Source organism: Orbicella franksi, chromosome 3 (assembly GCF_964199315.1).
Source record: "Orbicella franksi chromosome 3, jaOrbFran1.1, whole genome shotgun sequence".
In the NCBI taxonomy this organism is placed as follows: Eukaryota; Metazoa; Cnidaria; class Anthozoa; order Scleractinia; family Merulinidae; genus Orbicella; species Orbicella franksi.
The window spans coordinates 9,081,429-9,104,000 of NC_138147.1; the positions used below are offsets into that span (position 1 = coordinate 9,081,429).

The following is a 22,572-nucleotide window of genomic DNA, read 5'->3' on the forward strand; positions in this document are numbered from 1 at the left end:
AATGATAAAACGCTTTGAAAATGCTGCCACGTCTTGCAACTAACTTAGATGACTTTGGTCTATCCTTTAACAAGGAAAATTACAATGTGAACCATACTTTATTCCAAAACGTTGCAAGAATTTTGCATGAACCAGATCGTTTTGCCATAGAAGGTCGAAACACGGACCACTGGAGCCTTGTATACGAACCAAGAAGTAACAGTTTTAAATTAAAAGGTTCACTGTACGATGCTCAATGGAAGAAGGAATTATACATTTGAAAGTAACACGGCATATTTCGAACAAATTGTTCATCATCAGAGAGGTAAACTCTGGGAAGCAGTCCGAGAGGCCTGGGAGCAAATGCCTGGTAATCGATATTCCACTAACTCCATTGTGGTTGCCTCGGTAGCTCAGTGGTTAGAGCCCCTTCCATGGGATCAGGGTGTTGTGCCGTGGGTTCAAATCCAGTTCGGGGCAACTGATTTTTTCCGGCATTTAACACAGATAGGCATATCAGAGTTTACCTCTCTGGTGTTGCAAAAAATACCCTGAGCATCCTAACTGCCCAGGGGCAAACCTTTAAAATCCACTCTTCAATGCTATGCCCAGAATCAATGTCCTGAATGCAATTGACGATGGAAGATTGAAGAGATTCATTAGTACTCTTCAACAGTGCAGCCAGCCATACATCCACACCAGAAACGAGGGGGACCTGCAGCAAAGCACAGAACAAACAAGTCTAGGATTAACGACAAAGAACATAACAATCTTCTGGCATCGCAAAACAGTAAACATCCGCTTTTACGAACAAGTGGAGTAGGCAAGTCAGGCTGAAAGTTGGCCAGTAAAGCACCATATATATAAGACCCATTTCAGCCTGATAAATACATGTTCTTATATAAAAAGAAAGAGAATGCCAGAATAATAATAATAATAAAGCACTCATATTAAATTAAATTTATTTTTTGGTGTAAAACATTGTCTGTTAATTAAACCTTCACTAATGAATGATGCGTAGTATTTCTGAAACATATTTTGAGAACATTGTAAGAACATTTTCAGGCTAATTTCTCACTGAGCACCCGGTAACTAAGAACTTGATTAGCCTGAATCCCGAAATTATAGGTTCTTATATGCAGGTGTTTACTGTAGATCGTAAAATAGGTAGGCTTGGCCAACGGTTCCTTTGCACATGTTGGGACTGTGTCATTAAGTATTGAGTATTGCCATTTGTACTCTCCTTACTAGCTCGAAATCAAAGCCATTACCTTTGTGTTAAGTTGCAGAGTCTCTCCCTGTTCTGACTGTACAGCTACTGCTATATTCTTTGGTAGATGACTATGCCAGTCAGGCTCTGTATGACGCACATCTGTTGTTGACGGCGGCAGCAGACTTAACTTTCGTGCACCAGTGTCTGATTCCCTAGTGGCTTGGACAACAAAGTCTGAAATCTTCCTGAATCTGCTACTAACAGAGTCGTGAGCTGGCAGAGGTGACGTTAAATCGTCTCTGCCACTCCTACCCCTCCATGAATTGAGCACCGCGCTCTTCTTTCCCACAGCTGCTTCTGGTTCTTGTTGAATTAACATTACATCACGCACACTGCTAAAAATGCATCTAAAAACATAGAAATCAAACAGTAAGACGTCCAGTCCCACAAAGATGGAAGATACACCTTTCAGGCTGATGTAGTTAGGTTGGGCTCCATTAAGAATAGAACTAACACTAGTTCGCCAGGATCAAGCAAGTTGCTGAGCTCTTGTTGATGACTTATGCTTAAAAGGGAACTACAGGCCCCAATGTACGTAACATGAGCATATTTCAATTGAAATAGTCCCTCTAACAAAGAAATTCTCCACCAACATTCACCATCGGCGGACTGTGTCTATGATACTGTTATTATTACCTGAAGTGTGGCTTCACAGAATCCAAGCTGTAGGGCTGACTTAGAATCGCAAGCAGCACAGGGTCATTCACAAAACAAAAGCGAGGGAAGACCTACCATGCAAAAAAACATACATCAGTACATAGCCATCACTTCCCTTCGTACACCAGGCTACACCAACAACCACATTCCCTCCCTTCCTTCCCAGACAAGGCGATAACGTAATGTCAAGACTTCACCACTACAAGAACCCACAGATACTGTGAGGAAAGGGCATATCTAATCAAACCAGCACGAAATCTACATGCAAGTATAGAAGGAAAATGAGTGGTTAATGAATCAAAAGCTGCCTGCATTTCTAAACACTTCTATAGACTTGGGAACCTACAGTACAGATGGTGAAGCGTACTGTATAATAGGCCATATTCGTATTCCCGGTATTAGACTGGAACTAGCTTGCAACTGAGGCTAATACGAGAAGTCTTTTCAAATGCAAATGAGATTTTTCTCTTTTTAATGATATTCCTCCACGAGCCTCCATTGCAAGCTAGTTACAGTGAATACCGCGAATACCAATATGACCTATTACTTTAATGTACATGGAACTAACATTTCCAACTAGTTCAAAACTAATCTGTGGCTAAAAATCACACTATACATTTATGCATTTCATTAAAACACCCTGGCACGTTTCTTTGATTGATTGGTCAACCCATACGATCGACTCCTTCACATAGGCAAGCACATTTGTCACATTTACCTTTCTTTTTGAGTCCAAGAATCCAACAAGCGACTTGAAGCAGATCTCCAGCTCCTCGCCAAGGTGTTTTAACATTTGACTCTTTGGCACATCACCACCAACACAGCACTATGCACAAACAATCAGGTCAGGGTTACACAACACTTGCATGTGCATGTATGCATAACTACAACTCAAGAAAACCTGGAAGCCTAAACCACCGTAACCTATATACACTTAACTGCCTTTGGTATGTTGCTACATACAAAAAAAGAATTAAAAATTAAAAAATTTAAAAAATGTTGCTATATACAAAACAGATTATTTTAATAGACTGAGAACCGAAAATGATACTCTGAAACAATGGAAAACAGAGGACAAAGTTAGGACGTTGTCAAAGAGTAGGTTTTCATAAATGGCTTTCTAAACAGACTTGTTAGCGTTGATACCTGCAAGACATTTCTTGTTTCATACGCTCTTTTCATCATCTTCATGTAGCTCTTGTCTACTCTTGCAAACCGGTTGTATTCTTGAGGTAAATCCTACAAAGGATAAGAGATGTGAGATGTGATGGACTCGTGTTGAACAATCTCTCTACAACTTCATTACCTTGGCTGTCCCACCATGGCTGAAAACCTCCTCCAGATGCTGCCACAAATCCTGAACTGTCAACCACTGCAACGAAAGAAGATTGTGTTGCAGTAACAGTCCAACATAGTACGCCATTTCCGCGTTGCTTTTCTCCTTCTGTTTCAAAACGAGTTCTGGTGAACAACATTTCAAACGGAAATGACTTTGATTTGCAAGAAAATGAACGTGCAAGAAAAACTCATTTCCATGTGAAAGATTGTGCACCAAGACTCGTTTTGAAACAGAGGTAACACTTAACAACTCGGAAATGGCCTAGATACTTTGACATCTTTGCCTATCTAACAAAACAGACTGGCAACAAACCAACAGCAACACTCCCTTGTTTAAACACGATTTTGTTTAAAGAAACAGCTTTGTTTGTGGGGTCGTGTATCTAGCTAAGAGCTGAAAAAAGGTAATGTTGCTCTATAAATAAGAAACTATCAGACTCCATTGGCAGGCAAGTGAAACACAAAGGTACGTATCAACTAGAAGCTGATAAATGTAAATTAACTACCGCAGCGGTTTTGAAACCGGACGTTTCGACAATTAGCACTAATTCGTCAGAGAAATTGGGGTATTGTCGGTTGTGCGCCGGATGCTATCACCCAAAACATCAGCTTTGCAAACTCGCTAAGGTGGTTATCTTTGACAACTTCCAGTTGATAAATAGCGAAGCGTTACTTCGTTATAATCACCTTATGTTTGTTTATGGTTTTTTATCTTGCTTACATGTACTTTCTCTCATACCTGTTCCAAGACATCACTGATTTCCTTCAACTTGATAGCCCAGGCTGCTGCTTCATCACGGAGTGGTCCTATGTGGCGTGACGTCAGCATGAGAGCGAGAGTGGCCTGGGCATCTTCCAGGAGGTCCAGCAAATGTTCAGTGTTACTGTGACTCAAACACACCAGACCTCTGTTCTTGAAATTCTCAAAGGTGAGAACCTGCAAACAGTAGCACAGTTAGTACGATTTAGACAACAAATACGAGCTTTACATTTTTTGTCAAAATTAGTCAACTGAACTCCCCGAGTCACTCAGTTTACTGTGAGATATCTACAGTGGCCCAGAAAACATAATTTAATATTAAGCCCCGTCCACACTACGCTGGAAGAAATTGGAAATGCAGCTTTATTTCAACGGTAAGGCCTACTGTCCACACTAATCCGTCATGAGAAAGGAGCTTTTCGAAAACGCTCTTCAAACCGGAGGAATTTGAAAACGCCGGCTTTGCGCTTTAGTGTGGACGGAAAACGTTTTGAAGGCAGCTTTTCGAAAACGATGACATCATTGTGATTTCCCTGCCCGAGTTTTCCTCAAACACAAATCCAAAATGACTGGTTATTGCTGCGTTTTCAAATTCCTCCGGCGTGGTGTGGACAGGGCAATACTAAGGACCTTACGCAAAACACAACGACAAGGATCTCTACGTGCATTATTCACCTTGGTACATTTCGTCCTTAGAAAAATTACCAATTTCCAAGCTTTTTACAGAACGTGAACCACTACGGTTCATTTTTTTGTATTTCTCTTTAGAACTGAACGCATCTGTAGCATTTTCATCACCTTGGACCAATTTTTACACCGGAAAACGCACTGAACAGATCTAGATAACTGCAAAGTTCTGAAGTAAAATATAAATAAAGTTCCAATTGGTGTACTCCTCGCCGTCGCCGTCGTATATGCGTAAAATCTCTATACTACTAACAATGGAATCATGTATAAGCACAGTGTAGTATGGAGTTAGATGTGTAAGTAGCATTGCGAGTATGCAGGGTGTGTAATGAATTGGTACATAGTATTCTATGAAATGATACCTGTTCTGTCCACTCTTCCTCAGTGCTCCTCATCTTGGCCTCTAACTCCAGCTCTCTACTGGCGCATCTGCAGATTTCCTCTATAGCGGCCTGGTGTCTGTGATTTAAATCAAATTGCTTTCAGCTTAGAGCAGTTTTCACTTGAGTTTCAAAAGTAATCAGGCCATTACTTTGGTTTTGGTTTAACTGCGGTTTGAGATTGGGTGAATTGTCTAATTGGTAAATAATAAACTACCTTTCCACTTTAGATACGTTACGAAAACTATGTGAATATCATAACCCCCACTGGGGCATTTCATAAAAACTGTAGTTCTCCTTTTCCTTCACTGCTAGCAGTATTTGAAAGGACCCTTCTATAGTAATCTTAAATTAAAGCAAGCTTCATTTAAACTACGTTAGCATACAGAAATATTAGACTGCTGGAAGTCTGTTTCTCTCTAGTCTCCTCCGCAGCCGTTATTAGGGTCGTCACGCAACGCTTCTCCCCCACTAACGGCTGCTTAAACCCGAACCACATTTGTTTCCCTTTGTTTAGAGTTCACGTGAAAATTACAGAATGCACCAATCACGCGTTGCCTATTGGTAGCTCTGAAACCAATCACGTATCAATAGTTTGTCAATGACGTCAGTTTCCTGCGTAAATTCATCGCCTCCTTCGCGAGATGTTGCGAGACATCCCAGAGATTTCCTACGGATCTAGCTCCGAACAAAATAGTCGAAAGTAGCTCTAGGTGCTTCAGTTGTTCGTCGGCTTCCCTCAAGAATAACAAAATCTTCATTTTCGGTAAGAGTTCACTCGACATTGCTGAAGTCATCCGATCCTCGCTATCGGTGGACGTGAGTCGCTACAGCGAACTGTTCGTCTGTAGAGACAAATGCTACCTGCGTTTGATAGAATTTAATCGGGCATCGGATAAGTTGAAGGAGCTAAAGAAAGAAATCGAAGAAGTCTTCAAGGCAAGAGAAAATCTCAGGGCAAAACGCCTACTACATCCAGATGAGAATGCCGACAGAGGTGCCAAAAATACATCAACTTCATCACCTCGAGGAAAAGCATCCCAATCGCTGCGATTTGCCGATACCATTTGTACTTCTTCTGCTATTCACGAAGATTCGAATGTGTTGGGAACACCAATTTCTGCTGACAGAACGCCGCTGGGTTCCTGCTTATCATCGATTCAAAGTCATCCCTTTGGTCTGGTCTTACGCGCTTTTCCAAATGCACAACTGAACGGAAGTTCTCCCCTTCCCAATGTTGACATCGACGCCGATTTCTGGCAATGGCTCTCGTGATACGGGTCAAGTCAAAGTGTCCTTTAAGTATCCGAGTAAAAATGTGAACAAAACTTTATCATCGGCTTATCAGTCCGTTGGAAAGGCCTTAGCTCATGGCGTTCCATCGCAAATCGCGGGAGCAATAATGAATTGTCAACCACTACGACAACACAAGTGGAAGAGCTTGATAAATAAGAGATTTGCCAAAGCCGGTAGGCAGGTTCACAAAAACATATTTCCTATTTGAAACTATTTTTTCAATTGCCAACTTCTGATGATAATTTAAAGTGGGAATTTTGAACTTGGAAGACACCAAAATAAAGGCTTCTTCAAGCGACGTCATGTTGGTTTCACTATCAGTAGCGGATAGAACATGAGTTATGATTGGACAATTAGTCTTGGCGCGACCGCCTCAGGAATATGTGAGGGATGTTGTGATTGGCTAATCCGCGGAAACAGATGGGATTCGGGTTTAAGCAGCCGTTAGTGGGGGAGAAGCATTGCGTGACGACCCTAATAACGGCTGCGGAGGAGACCAGTTTCTCTCTAAATCAGAGAGGAAATATGAGGGTAGATGTTTCAGACTAGAGGACAATTTTTTTTTCTTTTCTTTTCCTCTGCCGTTAGTGGCATTTAGGTTTCTTTTTGTCTTGCCCTAGCCAATATCGTCCATACTGACCTTTTACGTTCGCGTTCACGGATAAACACCTGTCTGACCATATGAGAATAGACCAGCGTAAAACAGAGTAAAAGAAAGACAAGCCGCATGTACATTTGTAGTACCTATTTTCTAACAGTACTTACTGTAGTAAACCAATATCCAACAAGTGGACAAGTTTAAAGATGTGCGCTTCAAGCTGGAAGGACGATCCTGTTACACTCATGACTTGTAGCCAGTGGCGATTGCGAATCTCCTGTGAAAAAACGGAGATGTCACTGCAAAGAGCTAAGTTGAGGGTGTCATACTCAGAAATACCCTACAACCCTTCTGTGACCTTAAAATTGCAATAATTGGCCCTGACTTCCTATTGTGGAAGGAAACCAAAAAATATGGTACCTTGGAATTGAGTTTGTGCAAAGTGGGGAAGACATCTAGGTAGTGTTTAATGGCGTCTCGCATTTCTTTGTAGGCATCCCACTCTTGTATCCTCAGTGGCAAACGAAGGCACTCCTGCCAGTAATGCTCCATCTGTAACAAAAATGCGATAATGAGTTTTATGAATTGTTATTGTTCTACAACAGCTATTACCGAATGGCCAAGTGTCCTGCATAAATACAATCAGAACATCACAACGCATGCATGCATGAACTGTGTCACTTCAGTTTAAATAACTAAAATAAAATCTATTGCAGTATTAAGAGAGCCACGTCAGCCTTAGCTGGTTTTCACGATGGTCCTCCATCCTGGTCGAATTGGAATTTGGAGATGTTGGTTTTTGTGGAGGGAGGAAAACCGGAGAACCCGGAGAAAAACCCGCAGAGTAAGGCGAGAACCGACAACAAACTCAACCCACATATGGCAACGGGACGGAATCAAAGCCGGGCCACATTGGTGGAAAGTGAGCACTTTCACCAATGCGCCATCCCTGCTCCCCATGCTCCCCTGCTCCCCCAATTTGAACAGAAGGCTATGGAAAACTGCAGATCTGCATTGGCAAATGAACCCGAATCTAAAGTGAGTTTGGAAGAATGGTGAAGTACATGTAGCTCCAGTTAACTGGTTTACATGTCCTGTTTCTAGCACCAGGACATGCAACATATCACTTACAGGTCCCAACAAGAGAAACAACCAGAGATGATACATTGTGATCATTGGCAACTGATTCTATCCAGATCTTTTCACAAAAAAATGAAAGAGAAATCATGCACATGTCCCCAGTAACAAAAAAAAAATTGAAACTACATGTACATGAACTCATTACCTCTTGATTTGCCACTATCAGATCCACTTCCGACCACAAGGTATCTCTAAATCTAAACAAAAGATCACATCGCCTTAAACACACATCTATTAACAACAGCTAGCAAATCCACGCTATCAAACTCAGTATAAACATCACAATACAATGATGTACGCTCATTCAATTCAGTTTGCCATTTCCACTGGCAGTGTTATGAAACAACTGATTCATGCTTTGAGTTGTGCATCATCAAAATATGACGCACTTGGGAAATTTGGAGAGCACGTACATGCAAGAAACTAAAGTTGTGTTTGGCTGCGCCTCCAGAAACTCTAACTCTTCCTTTGTTACAGTTGCAAGTACTGACCTGGTACATGTAGGTAATAATTATGCAAAATCACGGAGACAGGTCAGAGGTTCGCTTTTGACTAATAATACCTAATTACAATCAGAGCAGTGTAAACAAGTCAACATTTAACCAACCTTTGATCAAAGGAAATAAACTGCTGAAACAGCCCATACAGTAAACCAAGAAGTTCAAGTTCCTTTGGAAAGAGAGAGAAAAAAAACAGTGTTTAACTGTGTTTGCACTTGGCAGAATACAGACCACATATTTAGCAAAACACCGTAGAATTCCGAAAGTAACGCTCACCACGAAAATTAAATAACGTTAATTTTTCATCCCCGAAAGTAACGGCTCACCCGAAAGTAACGGCCCTTTGGAGAGGTCACTAAAAGAGAAACTCGCTGTTCTCAAACGCAGGACTGAACAACTTGAAGGGTTATTTGTCATTTTATTACGAACTTAACTTCATTTTCTTGAAACTATGATTTATGAGCTGTATTTGTCTAGCAGCAGAGTCAAATGAGATACTGTAGTGTAATCAGTTGCATTGCGATATAATGCGACCATTATACTTTCGCCCTACAGTGCCAACGTTTAGCGTCTTTTTGGTTTATACCATCTGCATGGTTTATGTAGGTAGTTCGAAACATACATAAACGGTACTTTTAATTACATGTGTTACGCTTCCACTTTGTCTGAAACGACTCTTACCGTACAAACGGTTTTTGTATAACCATCCGAAAGTAACGGCTAACCGTAATTATCGGCTACCCAAAAGTAGCGGCCACTTTTGCATGCTAAATCCAAAAGTAACAAGAGCCGTTACTTTCGGAATTCTACGTTACGTAAGACATACAGGATACTAAATACATTCACACGTTCGACTACAGTGTAGAAGCAACCAACCTCGCCTGTTTTATCCAGTTCAGGAAAAGGTGTCGGGACAATTCCAAAAAGGAGTTGAACAGAGTCCAGTGTCTTTCGTTTGGCTTCAAACTGAGTGTAGTGTTGTTGGAAGTCATGAAGTCTTGCCACAGCCTCAGCAGGCCTTACACCAGATACCCCTGGGCCTTGAGAATCAAAGCTATTCCGGAACTGAATGACGTTCACAACAAATGCCTACAAAATGGCAGCACAATATTATTTTGATATAAAAAAGTGTTCAAGAGGAGAGTTTAGTCAGCATGTACGTATTTTGAGCGATCTTTAACCTCAAGGATGCTACGTGTCTACATAAATAATTGTTAATTGTTATTTTGTTGTGAAATGTTTTAAGGAATGAGAAGAACACATAATTTCGAGGGTCTAACTTAGAGTTGGCGGGATGCGGGATGCGGGATGGAGGAAAAATGGTGGCGGTAAGCGGGATTGTTTCTGTTGTGAAATGGTTTAAAGAATGAAAAGAACAAATACTTTCGAAGGTCTCACATAGGGTTGGCGGGATGCGGGATGAGAATTTTTTCGCTGGCAGGATGCGGGATGGAGGAAAAATGGTGGCGGGAAGCGTGATTTCTTTAAGTCCTACCTTGACTTCTTTGTCTAGTTCCTGTTCAAACATTCCCCGCTTTTGAACCAACAACTCATCCCTAACCTAAACCAAAGCATAAACAGAAACACATTCGGAATTTTGATAATAAATGTTAAAATATGAACTAAAGAGGCATGACTTGAAAGAATGCCACGAAGTTACCTTTTCTGCCAGTTCCATTAACTTAATCCACTCATCTCGAAGACTGTCAACTTCTTCCACTTCTCTTCGCGGTAAGCACAAATTATACTCTCTAGGACAAAAGAAAGAAGAGTTCACACAAAACACGTCATTTGGTGATTTAGACTTTCTTGATGGAGGTAGCGTGGCCGAGTGGTTAGGGCGCAGGACTTGAAATCCGGAGGTCGCAGGTTCAAGTCCTGCTCTGACCACTAAACTGTTGTTTCTTGGTAGACCCTAGTTCAACTCCTCGGTCATGTTTGTAAATAGCCAACTGGTCTGCCTCCCACCAGTTTGGTGTTTTAAACGTATTATGTGTAATAGACCAATTTCGATATATTAAAATTCAGCCTAAAACAATAGACCTCAGCACGAGGCTCCGGGGAATAAATACAGAGTTTGTGGGGTTTATTCCCCGGAGCCTCGTGTTGTTTTAGGCTGAATTTTGATATATCGAAATAGATCTATTGATATGTTTGTTTCTTTTAGTTTAAGTGGCATGCCAGTGAACTAGCTGGGTGCAGCTAAGCGCATTGACCACTATAAACAAAAACATTCTTATGAGCAATGTTTCGAAACGTTATGTCCATACAAATACCTATATTTTTTTATTATAAAGAAGGTGATAAGCTTAGACCTGGCGACCAGATCATGACCTGAGCTTAGACCTGATCATGCTATTAGCCTGGTCGGCTTGTGGTCGGATCACAATAGCAAGCAACACAAAAATATGATACCCGCTCAAAAAGCTACCAAATATGTTACTCAGTCCTAACTCACCTCAGCTTTGCATAGACATTCTCAACTGGTAGATAAACATCATCAATAGTGTTCTCCATGTCGCCCAGCTCTTGAAGAAGTTGAAAGGCACTGTTGAGTTCATCTAAAGTGACAACAGGCTGTGACAGACGTTCATAGATGCTATTCCTATGAGTGACTATTTTGTCAAGTTCGATCTGAAAGAAACAAAAGAAAACATAGATTACTTGTGTTCTGACAAAACCATACATTAATGCAGTACTCTTAAGCATACACCTCTGAAACAAATCTGCATTAGAGCACAGTACCACATTCAAATGGAATTCTTTGATTTGTCAGCTAGAGCCTCTGACAGAGTACGTTCAAACGGACAGGTCATCCAGGTTGGGTACAGACAGCAAGCAGTCGCTCTTTTGCCGAAATTCCGCTGGGAAGAACGCAAAGAAGACAAAGAAGAACGCAACAGAAGTGAGTGGTTGTGAGCGTGCGAGCGCGACATGCGAATTCGAAGCTGCGAGCCAACAGTAGCGCGGGCGTCGAAAAAAACACATAACAAATATAGCACATGCAGAAATGTGTGCAGATAATGCAACCTTTTCACTGGGCCTGACGATGGCATGACTGCTGCTTGCCAAAGCAGATTGTTGGTGCAGCCACAGAGAAAGATTAAGCTGCATGTTGGAATCGTAGGTGAGAATGAAACAAATCTCTCACTAAATTCTGTAAAAATTGTTGAAAACTACAATGGGGTAAAGTCTGCATACGAGACAAGTGCCCAATCAGGCCAGCTCAGCTCTTCCTGGTTTCTCTTGCATGAAGCGACCAAGAGTATTTACTTCTTCTCCTCCCTGGATGGGATGCTAGTCCACCGCAGGGCTACCCCCAGCATTAGGTTAACAGGTACCAATTTATACATGTACACCTGGGTGGGGAGAGGCACTGTAAGAGTAAAGTGTTTTGCCCAAGAAAACAACACAATGTCCCCGGCCAGGGCTCGAATCCGGACCGCTCGATCCGGAGTCGAGCACACAAACCATGAGGCCACCGCATCTCCACACAAAAATGACAATAACTTTATAACAAACCTTGGCTTCCTCATGCAACTGAGTAGAATATCTCATTTTCCAGGCCACGGCAAATCCATGTAAGGAGTCTTTGATAGGTGACGTGTTTAAGCATACTGATCCAACCATCAGCTGACCAGGAATCTCCAGCACGTCATGCTCAATGTTCTGTAGTCTCTCTACCTCCAGCTTGAACATGGTTGTTCCAGGATCATTGTCTACAAACACCTGATACAGAGCATGCATGTCGTCCTTCCAGAGAAAGTCGTAACGACGGAAATTAAACAGCTGTCTTTCTACTGTTTGTTGGAGGCCTGTTGAAGGTGAGAGCAACAGTGCAATGTAAGGCAATATATTGTACTCAGTGTCAGTCAGTTAGTATAGGTAATCACATGATTCTGAGTGCTTTGGAATAAACAAGCACGAGTACGTTTTCAAAGGATAAAAAAAGTTCACGAGTCCATGCGGCGAATGCAATTTGTAACCTTTGAAAAATTTACCAGCCCTTCTTTCAAACTGAACAAGAATAATAATGTGTTGACTTGTTTTAACAATACACTTTTAAACACTGTTTAAGGTTGTCGACACATTTTTTCCTTAGGCAGGCTGAAAAGTGTTTGGTATTCCAAAACCTTCGCAAAACCTTTGGTATTCCAAAACCTTCGAAAATATTCACAAGACCAAAAATGTTCATAAGTTTTCGGCAAGCTTCGGGTGATCTTTGGCAATCTTCAGAAATCTTTGGCAGGGTTAAGTGACTGTCGGAGGTGTTCCAAAATGTTTCGGAATATATTCGTTGATCTTCGGAAGCTTAAGGCATGTCCTTATAGAGACATCCAGCTGTACTTGGACCTTCCTCAACATTAAAATACTGCTGACTCTGATAAACACATAATGACTCTACAATGGAAGTAAGAACAGGGTTCGTCTGATGATGAACTTCCAATCAAAACTAACTTTTGAGACAGACACAACAACAGCAAAATAAAGAGAGCGAAATATGATTTACTTGTAACAGCAGTGGAAAGCTCTTCTAAGGACTTGTTCACTTGAGAATCTTGTGCAACGGAGCGATGGAAAGACTCATTGACATCGGCTGCCCACCACATGATAGTCTTAGAGATATCTACTAAATGAGAAGCAACCCGCTGAACTCCATCTTGGATTGTGTTAAGGGATGGTTTGATGACAATGTCTGGGATGTTAAACTGTACGTCAACTTCAAACTGAAGTAATCCTTCTTGATTACTTGTGCTCCAATCAGAATACTGGGGGTTCAGAAACTCTGAAAAATCACTGTCTTCAGATCCACCATCTGAAAACTCTTCCCACGAAGATCTACATTAAAATAAGGCACGTACAGACAAAACATTAATCACAGAACATACAATGCTAATATATACAAACAAAAAAGAAATGTATGCTGGTATGTGCAATATAATTCAAGATAACAAACCCATTAATAGGTTAATGCATGTTTTGTACAAAGCAAGTGTACCCCAATGAACATGAAAGCGCTAATAGTCAACTGTTTTTGAAATTTAGTGGTGAAATGACATTCCAGGACTCTACAACATGTATGTCTATTTTCAGAAATTTTGGAATGAGCAATTCTGCTGGAACAGCTCTTGATGGAGATGATCCCTCAACCTCATTAAGCTCTGTCACAACCGCAGTTCACAACCTAAAGGTATTAACAGACTACATCATAAGCTTAGAAACACGTTTACAGTGTACATGTATGTACTGGTCTACATTTGGGTAGCTCCAAGAAGTGCCTGCTGTTAAAGCAACACATTGGCACAAAGAAGTTCATGGGTTTGCCCCTTGTTGAAAGGTACTGCAAGGGTTTTATTAAGGGCCAGGCACTGGGAAAATTGACCAGTTTTGAGGATGATTTTGTCCGCCTGGTTTAACAATTTAGAGGAAATTTTTTTTCTTATAAAGGCGTTCAGTTCAAAAAGGTTTGCCCAACAGTGAAAACCAGTTTCCCTCCTATTGAAAATGTCAATAAAACCCCTGTGTGAAAGCAGCTCACTGGGGTTCAGAAGTTCATTGTTTTGCCCCTTGTTGAAAGGTACTGGAACAATGTTTATCTGCTGGCTAGTGTTATTCATTAATTATCAAAAATTTATCTTTCTTCCTGGATTTCAGGGTGTTAATGTCAAGTCAGAACTACTGTAGTTCATTTCTACATTTGCATTTGCTACAAGCAGAGGAACAGCAAACCTTGATATTTTCCTGCTTTCAACTTCAATTCCACTCTGCATTCGTCCAGGAGGTTTTACACAATCACCAATGATTAAGAGAGATGAGTTAATGCACTCCAGCACTGCTTGATAAACCAGACTGCAGTAGTGACCAAAAATATCCCCAATGACTGACTCATCTGTCAAGCCACTGACAGCAGTTGCAGCTCGTGTCCCAGGCGCTGACGACATGATGGTGCCAATCCTGGTGAGACGAGGTGTCAGCATACCAGTTCTGTCCAGACCATGACTCATGCTTGGACTGGGTGTGACCTGGGGACTTGCAGGTGAAGAAATGCGACGTTGATTTGCAATGGCTATGACTTCCTATCGAGTGAAAAACAAGAGAAACTTTGTCAATACCATCCGTAGCAAGGGCAAGGATGCAGGGCTCAAAAAAATCTTAAATTCCAGCTTGCTGTTCAGACAAGGGGCTTAAATTTTGGCCTGGGCAAGTGTTAGTTTACTTCTATTATGATTTAGTTGGTAGATGACTTGCCTGAGCCCTTACCCATGGCCGAGCGAGAATGAAAAGTAACCTGCCTGGAAGGAAAATACACTTGTCCTGGACAACTGGACAGCACTTTTCTCGAACCCTGGGATATTTTAAAATCTCAATGGAGTTGCAAGGTCCTTTTGTATGAACTTAAGCTGATTTTTGTTGTATGTCGTCTTATTATTCAACCTCGCTATTTCTGAAACAGGTGTAAATGAAGTCTGACAGACAGACAACTTTCATTAATTTCCACTGTGACCAAGCGAAGGCCTCAAACTTATGTCAGGTTGGTATTGCCAGTTAACAGTTTCAACAATCAGTCAATATTTTTTCAAACATATAGTGTAACATAGTTTTTTCACAAAACAAAAAAGAATTGAAAGGATTTCATATAAAACAGCCATTATTCATTTCAACAAATAATTATATCAAATATTAAATGTTCTTAAAGGGATGTGTGTGACAACTTGATCAACGTGATCTTGAAAACATGAGAAGTGTAGAAAAGAGCAGGGGTTTTATTAAGGGCCAAGCAACGAGAAAATTGACCAACTGAGAGGGTGGTTTTGCCTGCCTGGTTTGACCATCTAGAAGAAAGTTTTTCGTATAAAGAAGTTCAGTTCAAAACACTTTGCCCGCCTGTGAAAACCAGTTGCCCTTCTGCTGAAAACGTTAATGAAACCTCTGAAAAAGTACAAAACAATCAAATGAATATTTTTTAGCTAGCTTCCTTCACCTGCAGTGCATTCTCTACTTCCTTCACCATTTCATGAACTCTCCTTCCTTGCTGAGTCACCGCCTTGCTTTCTTCTTCAACAAACTTTTCAACACTCCACACATGAGCTGTAGCCAACTTTTTATCAAACAGAATCACTCTTCTTATTTCCTCAATCTTTTTCTCGATGCCTTCAGACACAACTTCTTTAACACTGTCCACAACGTCCTTGAGTCTGGCATTGGCTGAATGCACCTGGTGTAAGTAGGCGTCAATATTCATGCTACTCCAGTTTAGAGTGGACACTCCTGGCTGAAGGTAGTGTAACACAGAGTCCACGTGTGGAGTTAGCAGTTTGTATAAGGCAGGGGGTACCTCCTGGCACACCTTGTAGTAATCTTGGAGAACAAGCTCTAATGACTGCTTGTAGCACTTAAGGCGATGCTCCTAGTTGAAAGAAGATGGAAATATACATACCCGTTATGAAAGCTTTTGAGTGGTATACGTGGAGCATCCCACAAGCCACTTATATGTTATCGATATACACAGGAAAATACAGTGGCCAACACAATATATGTGGCATACACGCGGTGCATGTATATATTTTCAATTTTATCGCACATCAAATTGGCAATGTTAATTAATATTACCTCTACATGTACTTATATAAAATAATTTCCTAAGAATGTTCAAATAGTCTCACACTGACATCTCTATGGCAGCTGAGAGTACTGCCCTAAAACCATGTTTCAGTTCACACTTTATTTTTTACCGATCAACTTTGATTCAGCTTTGGCATAAGAATTTCAAGGATAACCCGCACAACCACTTTGAGCTATGATTGGTGGATAGTTTCCAAAGACATTCACAGATATTAAGCCCTTTTTGGATTGTCTTTTGCGTCTGTATCAAAACAAGTCTTCATGCGACACTAATCATATGAAAATGCATTCTGCCTGGAAATCAAACTCATTATCATATGAAAGCAGGGCTGCAAATAATTTTTATTTCTCTTGAAAGGACACATGTCCTACTAAGGCACCATCTTGATCAGACAAAACAAACTGTGGTTGGACATCACCAAAAAAGTAAGATTTACTCATGGTAGATTTTTATTCATCATTACTTTAAAATGATTTACAATAAAAAGATTGTCTGGACATCATGTCTGACCACAGTTGCCATCAGCCAATTTTGGTTGGCCAATGTCCGATGACGGACTGTTATTTGCAGCCCCGTGAAAGGCTTTGCACAAAGACTTGTTTTAAAACAGAGGCACAAGGTAACTCGGAAATAGCCTATTATAACAAACACAACTGAGCAAGAACAATGACACCAAGACATCTGTCATGTCAAAGAGAACACAGCATATGTCTAAACCTACCTGTTTTAGAACATCTATGGCACTCTCAGGAAGTTGTATTCCCATTCGCATTAACGATTTGCTTTCTTGTATTAGTTCAAGGAGTCTAAGTGAATCAAGTAAATATTAATCATTTACCCATGTTCTCCAAGGCATCACATAGATTAGTAAATGGTGTGAAACCAAGAGTATCAGTAGTTTTCCTTTCAGAACTACACGTACCCTCACCTGGACGATCACACAAGAAGAACAGCATCACATAGCTGTAACCATAGACTTAATACATATATAACACACTAAAAGTGACAAACTTGTTCTTGTTGTCCAAGTAACAGTCACAAATGGCAGCCTTTCTCAAGACCATTTCAGAGAATCACATCAATTTATTACTTTTATAAATTAGTGAGTACAAACTACCAAAGAAGACTTTGACTTCTAGTGTTTTTACCAGAGAGTGGCAGCGGGCACAACACAGAATACAAACAGTGAGTAGGGCTCACACCTTTGACCCTCTAAGCAGGGGCAAATTTAGGGGCAGGGGTGCATTGGATGGCTAGCCATCCCTCTTTAAGGTAATGATCAGTATAACCCATTTGACCATCCGCGCGCGGTCCGCTCTAGCGTTTGTGGCTTTAACAAAAACCCATATAAACCGTATATTTACTGGAAGCTTAATAACTACAGATTATGACCTGACCTGTTTAAAACGGTAAAAATTTACTGTGTTTCGAAAATGTGAATATATTTACAAAGCTTCACGAACCCATAAATCAAGGTATACACCCGCTAAATTTAGGTTGGAGAAAACGATTAACATGGCATCCGTTTCTTCACACATTGACCTCAAAAACCGTGTCTCAGATTTTTGGCACATGCGTTTGTTATTATTTTACAAGAGGATAAAGTTAGAAAAGGGAAAAAAATAGGACTGCTTGCGAAAAAAAGGCATAACTTTTTAATGAAAAGAGTAATCAGAATTCGCAGACACGGTTTTGTCAGCGATCGTTCTGACAACATTCTCTCCGAATTTCAGCCAATTTGGTCCAGGGGCTGCCGACCTGGAACTCGAAATGCACGTACAACTCGCCTATTTTTTACTTTTGAGAAACAGAGAAAAAATAAAATTTGGCGGCATCCAAGTGTTATGAGATTATCACACCAAGGGAGACACCGCAGAGGAATCAACTTTCTGTATAACAATAGGACTGTGACAGTTAACATGGAACAGGTACAAATTTCCACAACGGCACGCAGTAAATTATTCACCAGTGAATAAACCGCTTTTTCATGTGTGAAGCCAGAATTCCAAAGTTAGTAAACGTGAAATTATCTTTTGATTTACTATATTAGCGTTCGAAATTTTACGTATCGGTTGACTAATCTTCAAAATTATGACCATGTCACTGTTAACATGCCAAAGGCCCGGAGAAGGTTCCCGAGAAAATGCAAGCGCACAAAGGGAAACGCTGGAGAGGACATCGTAAACGGGACTACATCGACTGATGTTGATCCAAAGGCAAAGATACTGGAAGAAATGACAATAGCTGGGTAAGAGAAAAAAAATGTTGCACTGCTGATTCTAATTTTGTACAATCGATCTGCCTTTCAATTTCGTCCACTTCTCTTCGTCAATCTCCTCTGCTTCGACAGTTTCTTGCAACAGTATTTTAGCGCGGCTTGCGCTCATTTCGGCTTGCTCGCTGGCTTCGTGATCACGATCGTTGTCGCGTTCATCCAGCAATTTTTCTTGATTGTAAAACGAACCCTTTGCCGCTTTCCGCTAATTTAGTGGCCCACTCTTTGTTGAAAGTGTTTTTCGCCTTCTTTGGCCTTCCTTTAGCCCATGAAAACGGGCAAGATCGCTCTGTCTTCTTCGAAGACATCCGCCACTGATTATGGCGCACGAATCGCGTGTCAACTCAGCATGATCTTGATGTCATGTGACTTCTTGCCTTGATAATTAATTCATTTGACAGAACTTGTCAACTCTCAATTAAGTAATTAATATGCAAAACAATCTTTCTCACGCAATAACTAGCGACAGATATAAGATTTTTTCGTGGAGCTTTTTTTTATCTTAAAGATTACTTTAAGATTTATCCAACCGCTTAAAAAAGTAAAATTATGCAAAATTGCAAATTTTCCCCTTACTGATACCTTAAAGGGGCAAAAAATAAAAAAAACATAAGTGAATGAATATAATGCAGAGCTAAAGGCAACCCTCTGGACAGGTATCTCATCATAATTTCCACTTTGTGGCATTGCTAGTATTTCTGGTGCAACAGTTTTCAGTTAGGCTCCAGTTCTCAAATTGCCACATTTTATGGGCATGCCTCCATTGATTCTGCAACTCCAAGATATCAGCCACCCACCCCCCCCCCCCCCCCGCCACCCCCGGCCCCCGAGAAAAATCCTGTCTCCATCCCTACTCAAAGGTCCACACAAGGTACATGAAAAAAAAGCCAATAAAAACTACTTCCCTGCTTTGAGAAATCCTCATATTCAAGACATGTAGCAGATAAAATTATCATTTGGATCAAAATTAAGCAGAATAATTATGTACAACTTAAGTTACTAACGACCAGTCTTACCTTCCGTCAGCATTTACTAGCAGCTGTTTTGTTTCAGGGTGATAAGCCAGGAGTGAAACCTTCAGACCACTGCATGCGCTGTCGACACGCGACCTCCACAGGCTCAGCCATAGGTTCTCAAACTTTACTAGTGCTGTGGCAATGCGATTGTAGAACTTGACAATGCGACCAAAATCCTGATTGAATAAGAAAGTAAATTTATTCACCCTAAGTTATACACTTTGGCATGTTAATAAAGTTTATTATTAATGAATTATTATTACATGTATGTATTACTTACACCAGAGTTCCCATTAATGCACAGGTGTGCGTCTTATACGCACAAAAAATGAAAAGGACACACAGTTTTTTTTATAAAGGGCATCATTGGGATGCAAGAAAAAAGTTCCAAGAATTTTAGTAATAGGCAAAGGACCCCTGAAATGCAAATAGAACCCCCACCTGTTTGGAACTGGGAGTCCAAACGACCCTTAATTAACTATCAAAACTAGTGGGGACTCTGCTTACTCCAGTTTGATCAGTAAGTATGGAGGGTACATGCATATACATGTAATTCAATATAAATTATGGCCCTACACGCAGTTGCTGTGAATTGCCATAAAGTGCTATATGAAAGCTCACAAAACACACCCTTCAATAAAGTTCTACATGGAAGGCAAGTTGTGAGTCCTAATCATGTACTTACTAATATCTCCAGCTCTCCACTAAAGTGGGAGGGAACGAAAGGGACCACATGTGACCTGTCAGTGTTTACCCTTCATCATAAGGACAGAGAAATATGAGGCCTCAGACCTTGGGGGAAGGGTTCTCCCTTATATGGCCTATATAGGTTATAGGGGCTATATAGGCCCCAAAGGGTATGGTTTTTCAGCCATTTTGGTCATAAATTGGGTATCAGTTTTGGCCATTTTGGTCATAAATAAGGTATGGTTTTTGCACTCTAGTCTTGAATTAAGTAAACTATGTTTTGTTAGAAGAAGCTACTTTTTCTTTATTATCAATAAGACCATCAAAAAAGCCCCTCATAAATCATGTTTAGGGCAACTGTGCCAGCCAAAATGGACATAAATAGGGTATTAAATTTGTGATCAGGTCATAAATAGGGTGTGGAATATTGCAGATTTTGGTTATAAATAGGGTACATGTAAGGGTTTTGGGAAGCAGGCCGCACACCCCCATCCAATTATTCTCCCCCTCACCCCATCCCCCAGGCCTCAGACATCTTGTACTCAGACACCAAACCCTACACACCTCAACAGAGGGGAAGGTATGAACACCAAAACCTGCCCATCGATGCCTGCATGTAGCCTTTTCGACATCTCGAAGATGATCATAGAGCAAATTCTCCAGGCAGCAAGCATAATGGTAACCAGAAATGATTTTAGAAGAATTTCATGCCAACATGCCTACATGTGCTAAAATGCAATAATGTAGACAAAGATTACTCCTCTACATTGTACATTTAACTAAACTATTTAACGTGCATATTTGATTATATAATTTAAGGTAATCACACATGTACATGTAGCATTGAATGGTGGACAAACTCACTGTTTCTTACATTTAAAGTTTAGCTACTTACCCTGTAAGCTGTTATAAATTTGTTCTCTTTAAAGACCTTCATAGGATCCTCAATCTTCTTCAACAATGCTCTAGACCAAGTTATTGCACCAGCGACAAGAGGAGAATTACGAACAAGAGGTGGGCTCTCCTATGTTTTATAATTGACAGAGAAATTTATTTAGAGTAGGTTGTCACACAATGTGAGTCATAAATGCCTTTACTCCCGTTCAAAAAACAATGATCAATACTTTTTTTTATCGTGAGTAGAATTTGATGGAAGCAATTACATTATCAATCAAAGTGCATGTGGATCTAACCAGTGCAGTGCACTTGTATGTGGTTTTTGTGTAAAGTCTGTGTGACTCATGCACAAACAATGAACGTAATTAGGGGTTATACAAACAAAACACTTATGTTTAGGATTGCACACTTGTCCAATGAAATGTACAGTACATTCTTCATGAGAAGTGTCACAAAGTTTCATTTTTATATTTCAATTTCATTTTCAAATTCATATCTGACTGAGTTATGTGTGTTTTTTTTACTTTTTACAAATGAGGACACTTTGTGATGTTTCACACGAGTAGCATGCATTTTATTAGCATGCAATCCTGGACATACATGTATCTCCTACAAAAACATGAATGTTAAACAACACAGAATATTTCTTCCTGCAGGACCCAAAATGCCGGTGTACCGTGGAACCTGCCACCCCATTATTATGGCCACCTCCTTATTATGGCCACTTTCTCCTGGCCCTTGGAAACAAAACCTCAGTCAGTCATTTTCCTATTTAAAATAACGCCACCTTGTTAATACAGCCTTTTTGGGGGGCCCATTGTTGACCGGATTGATGGGGTTACAGTGTACTTGAAGAGGTTTCAACTTCAAATGTTCACAATGTTTTAACATTAATTTCATTCACGGTGGGTGAGGAAACTGGCTTCCCTTTGACAAAATTGATAGAGGTTTTTGGTCCTATTGTCTTTGTATATAATAATGTATTGGTAGGTTTAAGGGTTAATCTAGAAGATCCTGGTCACAGTCACATGGAAGCTGCACAATGGAGCAAACATGGCATCGCATGTTGTTTGTGCCCAAATTTTCAAGATGGCAGCATTCAAAGTGGAAAGGAAAATTACCAAAGACCTCGCCAGTACATACATGTAGATGAATATTAACCTCCTATTGTATTATATTTACTATGCCTAACCACTTCTTTCACACCTCATATTCCCCTAGGAAACTCAAAACTGTGGTCTAAGAAAAATTATGAGGAGCCCAAATAACTTTCCTAGCCATAAAATCCTGGATGCCCAGCACTTAAGCTTAAATGAAAAAAGATTGAATTTTTTCCAGTCGCCCAAAGGCAAAGATAAGTCACTTGTGGCAGTACCCCAGCACTTCTAGCACACAGCCCTGAAACTGGAAAAATCAACCTAAGCCATAAACTGCAAGGAACTAGGGCAAGAGCAATGACTACAAA

General features: G+C 40.5%; 1 protein-coding gene across 1 annotated transcript in view; it reads right to left on the reverse strand.

The window, feature by feature from the left end:
• LOC145481103 (dynein axonemal heavy chain 8-like) overlaps positions 1-22,572 on the reverse strand; it is an 80,470-nt gene that overhangs the window by 51,100 nt on the left and 6,798 nt on the right. Inside the window, exons 9-31 of the mRNA XM_081459498.1 lie at positions 21,106-21,234; positions 19,524-19,699; positions 16,954-17,038; positions 15,591-16,016; positions 14,339-14,685; positions 13,119-13,447; positions 12,131-12,423; positions 11,067-11,242; positions 10,269-10,359; positions 10,104-10,169; positions 9,485-9,697; positions 8,716-8,777; positions 8,254-8,305; positions 7,389-7,520; positions 7,136-7,245; positions 5,057-5,153; positions 3,987-4,184; positions 3,216-3,281; positions 3,056-3,148; positions 2,628-2,735; positions 1,889-1,980; positions 1,251-1,599; positions 560-694 (exon numbers count right to left, since the gene is read on the reverse strand). Of these exons, the coding sequence (XP_081315624.1) occupies positions 560-694; positions 1,251-1,599; positions 1,889-1,980; positions 2,628-2,735; positions 3,056-3,148; positions 3,216-3,281; positions 3,987-4,184; positions 5,057-5,153; positions 7,136-7,245; positions 7,389-7,520; positions 8,254-8,305; positions 8,716-8,777; positions 9,485-9,697; positions 10,104-10,169; positions 10,269-10,359; positions 11,067-11,242; positions 12,131-12,423; positions 13,119-13,447; positions 14,339-14,685; positions 15,591-16,016; positions 16,954-17,038; positions 19,524-19,699; positions 21,106-21,234 (3,825 nt within the window). The remainder of the gene's footprint in view (positions 1-559; positions 695-1,250; positions 1,600-1,888; positions 1,981-2,627; positions 2,736-3,055; positions 3,149-3,215; positions 3,282-3,986; positions 4,185-5,056; positions 5,154-7,135; positions 7,246-7,388; positions 7,521-8,253; positions 8,306-8,715; positions 8,778-9,484; positions 9,698-10,103; positions 10,170-10,268; positions 10,360-11,066; positions 11,243-12,130; positions 12,424-13,118; positions 13,448-14,338; positions 14,686-15,590; positions 16,017-16,953; positions 17,039-19,523; positions 19,700-21,105; positions 21,235-22,572) is intronic.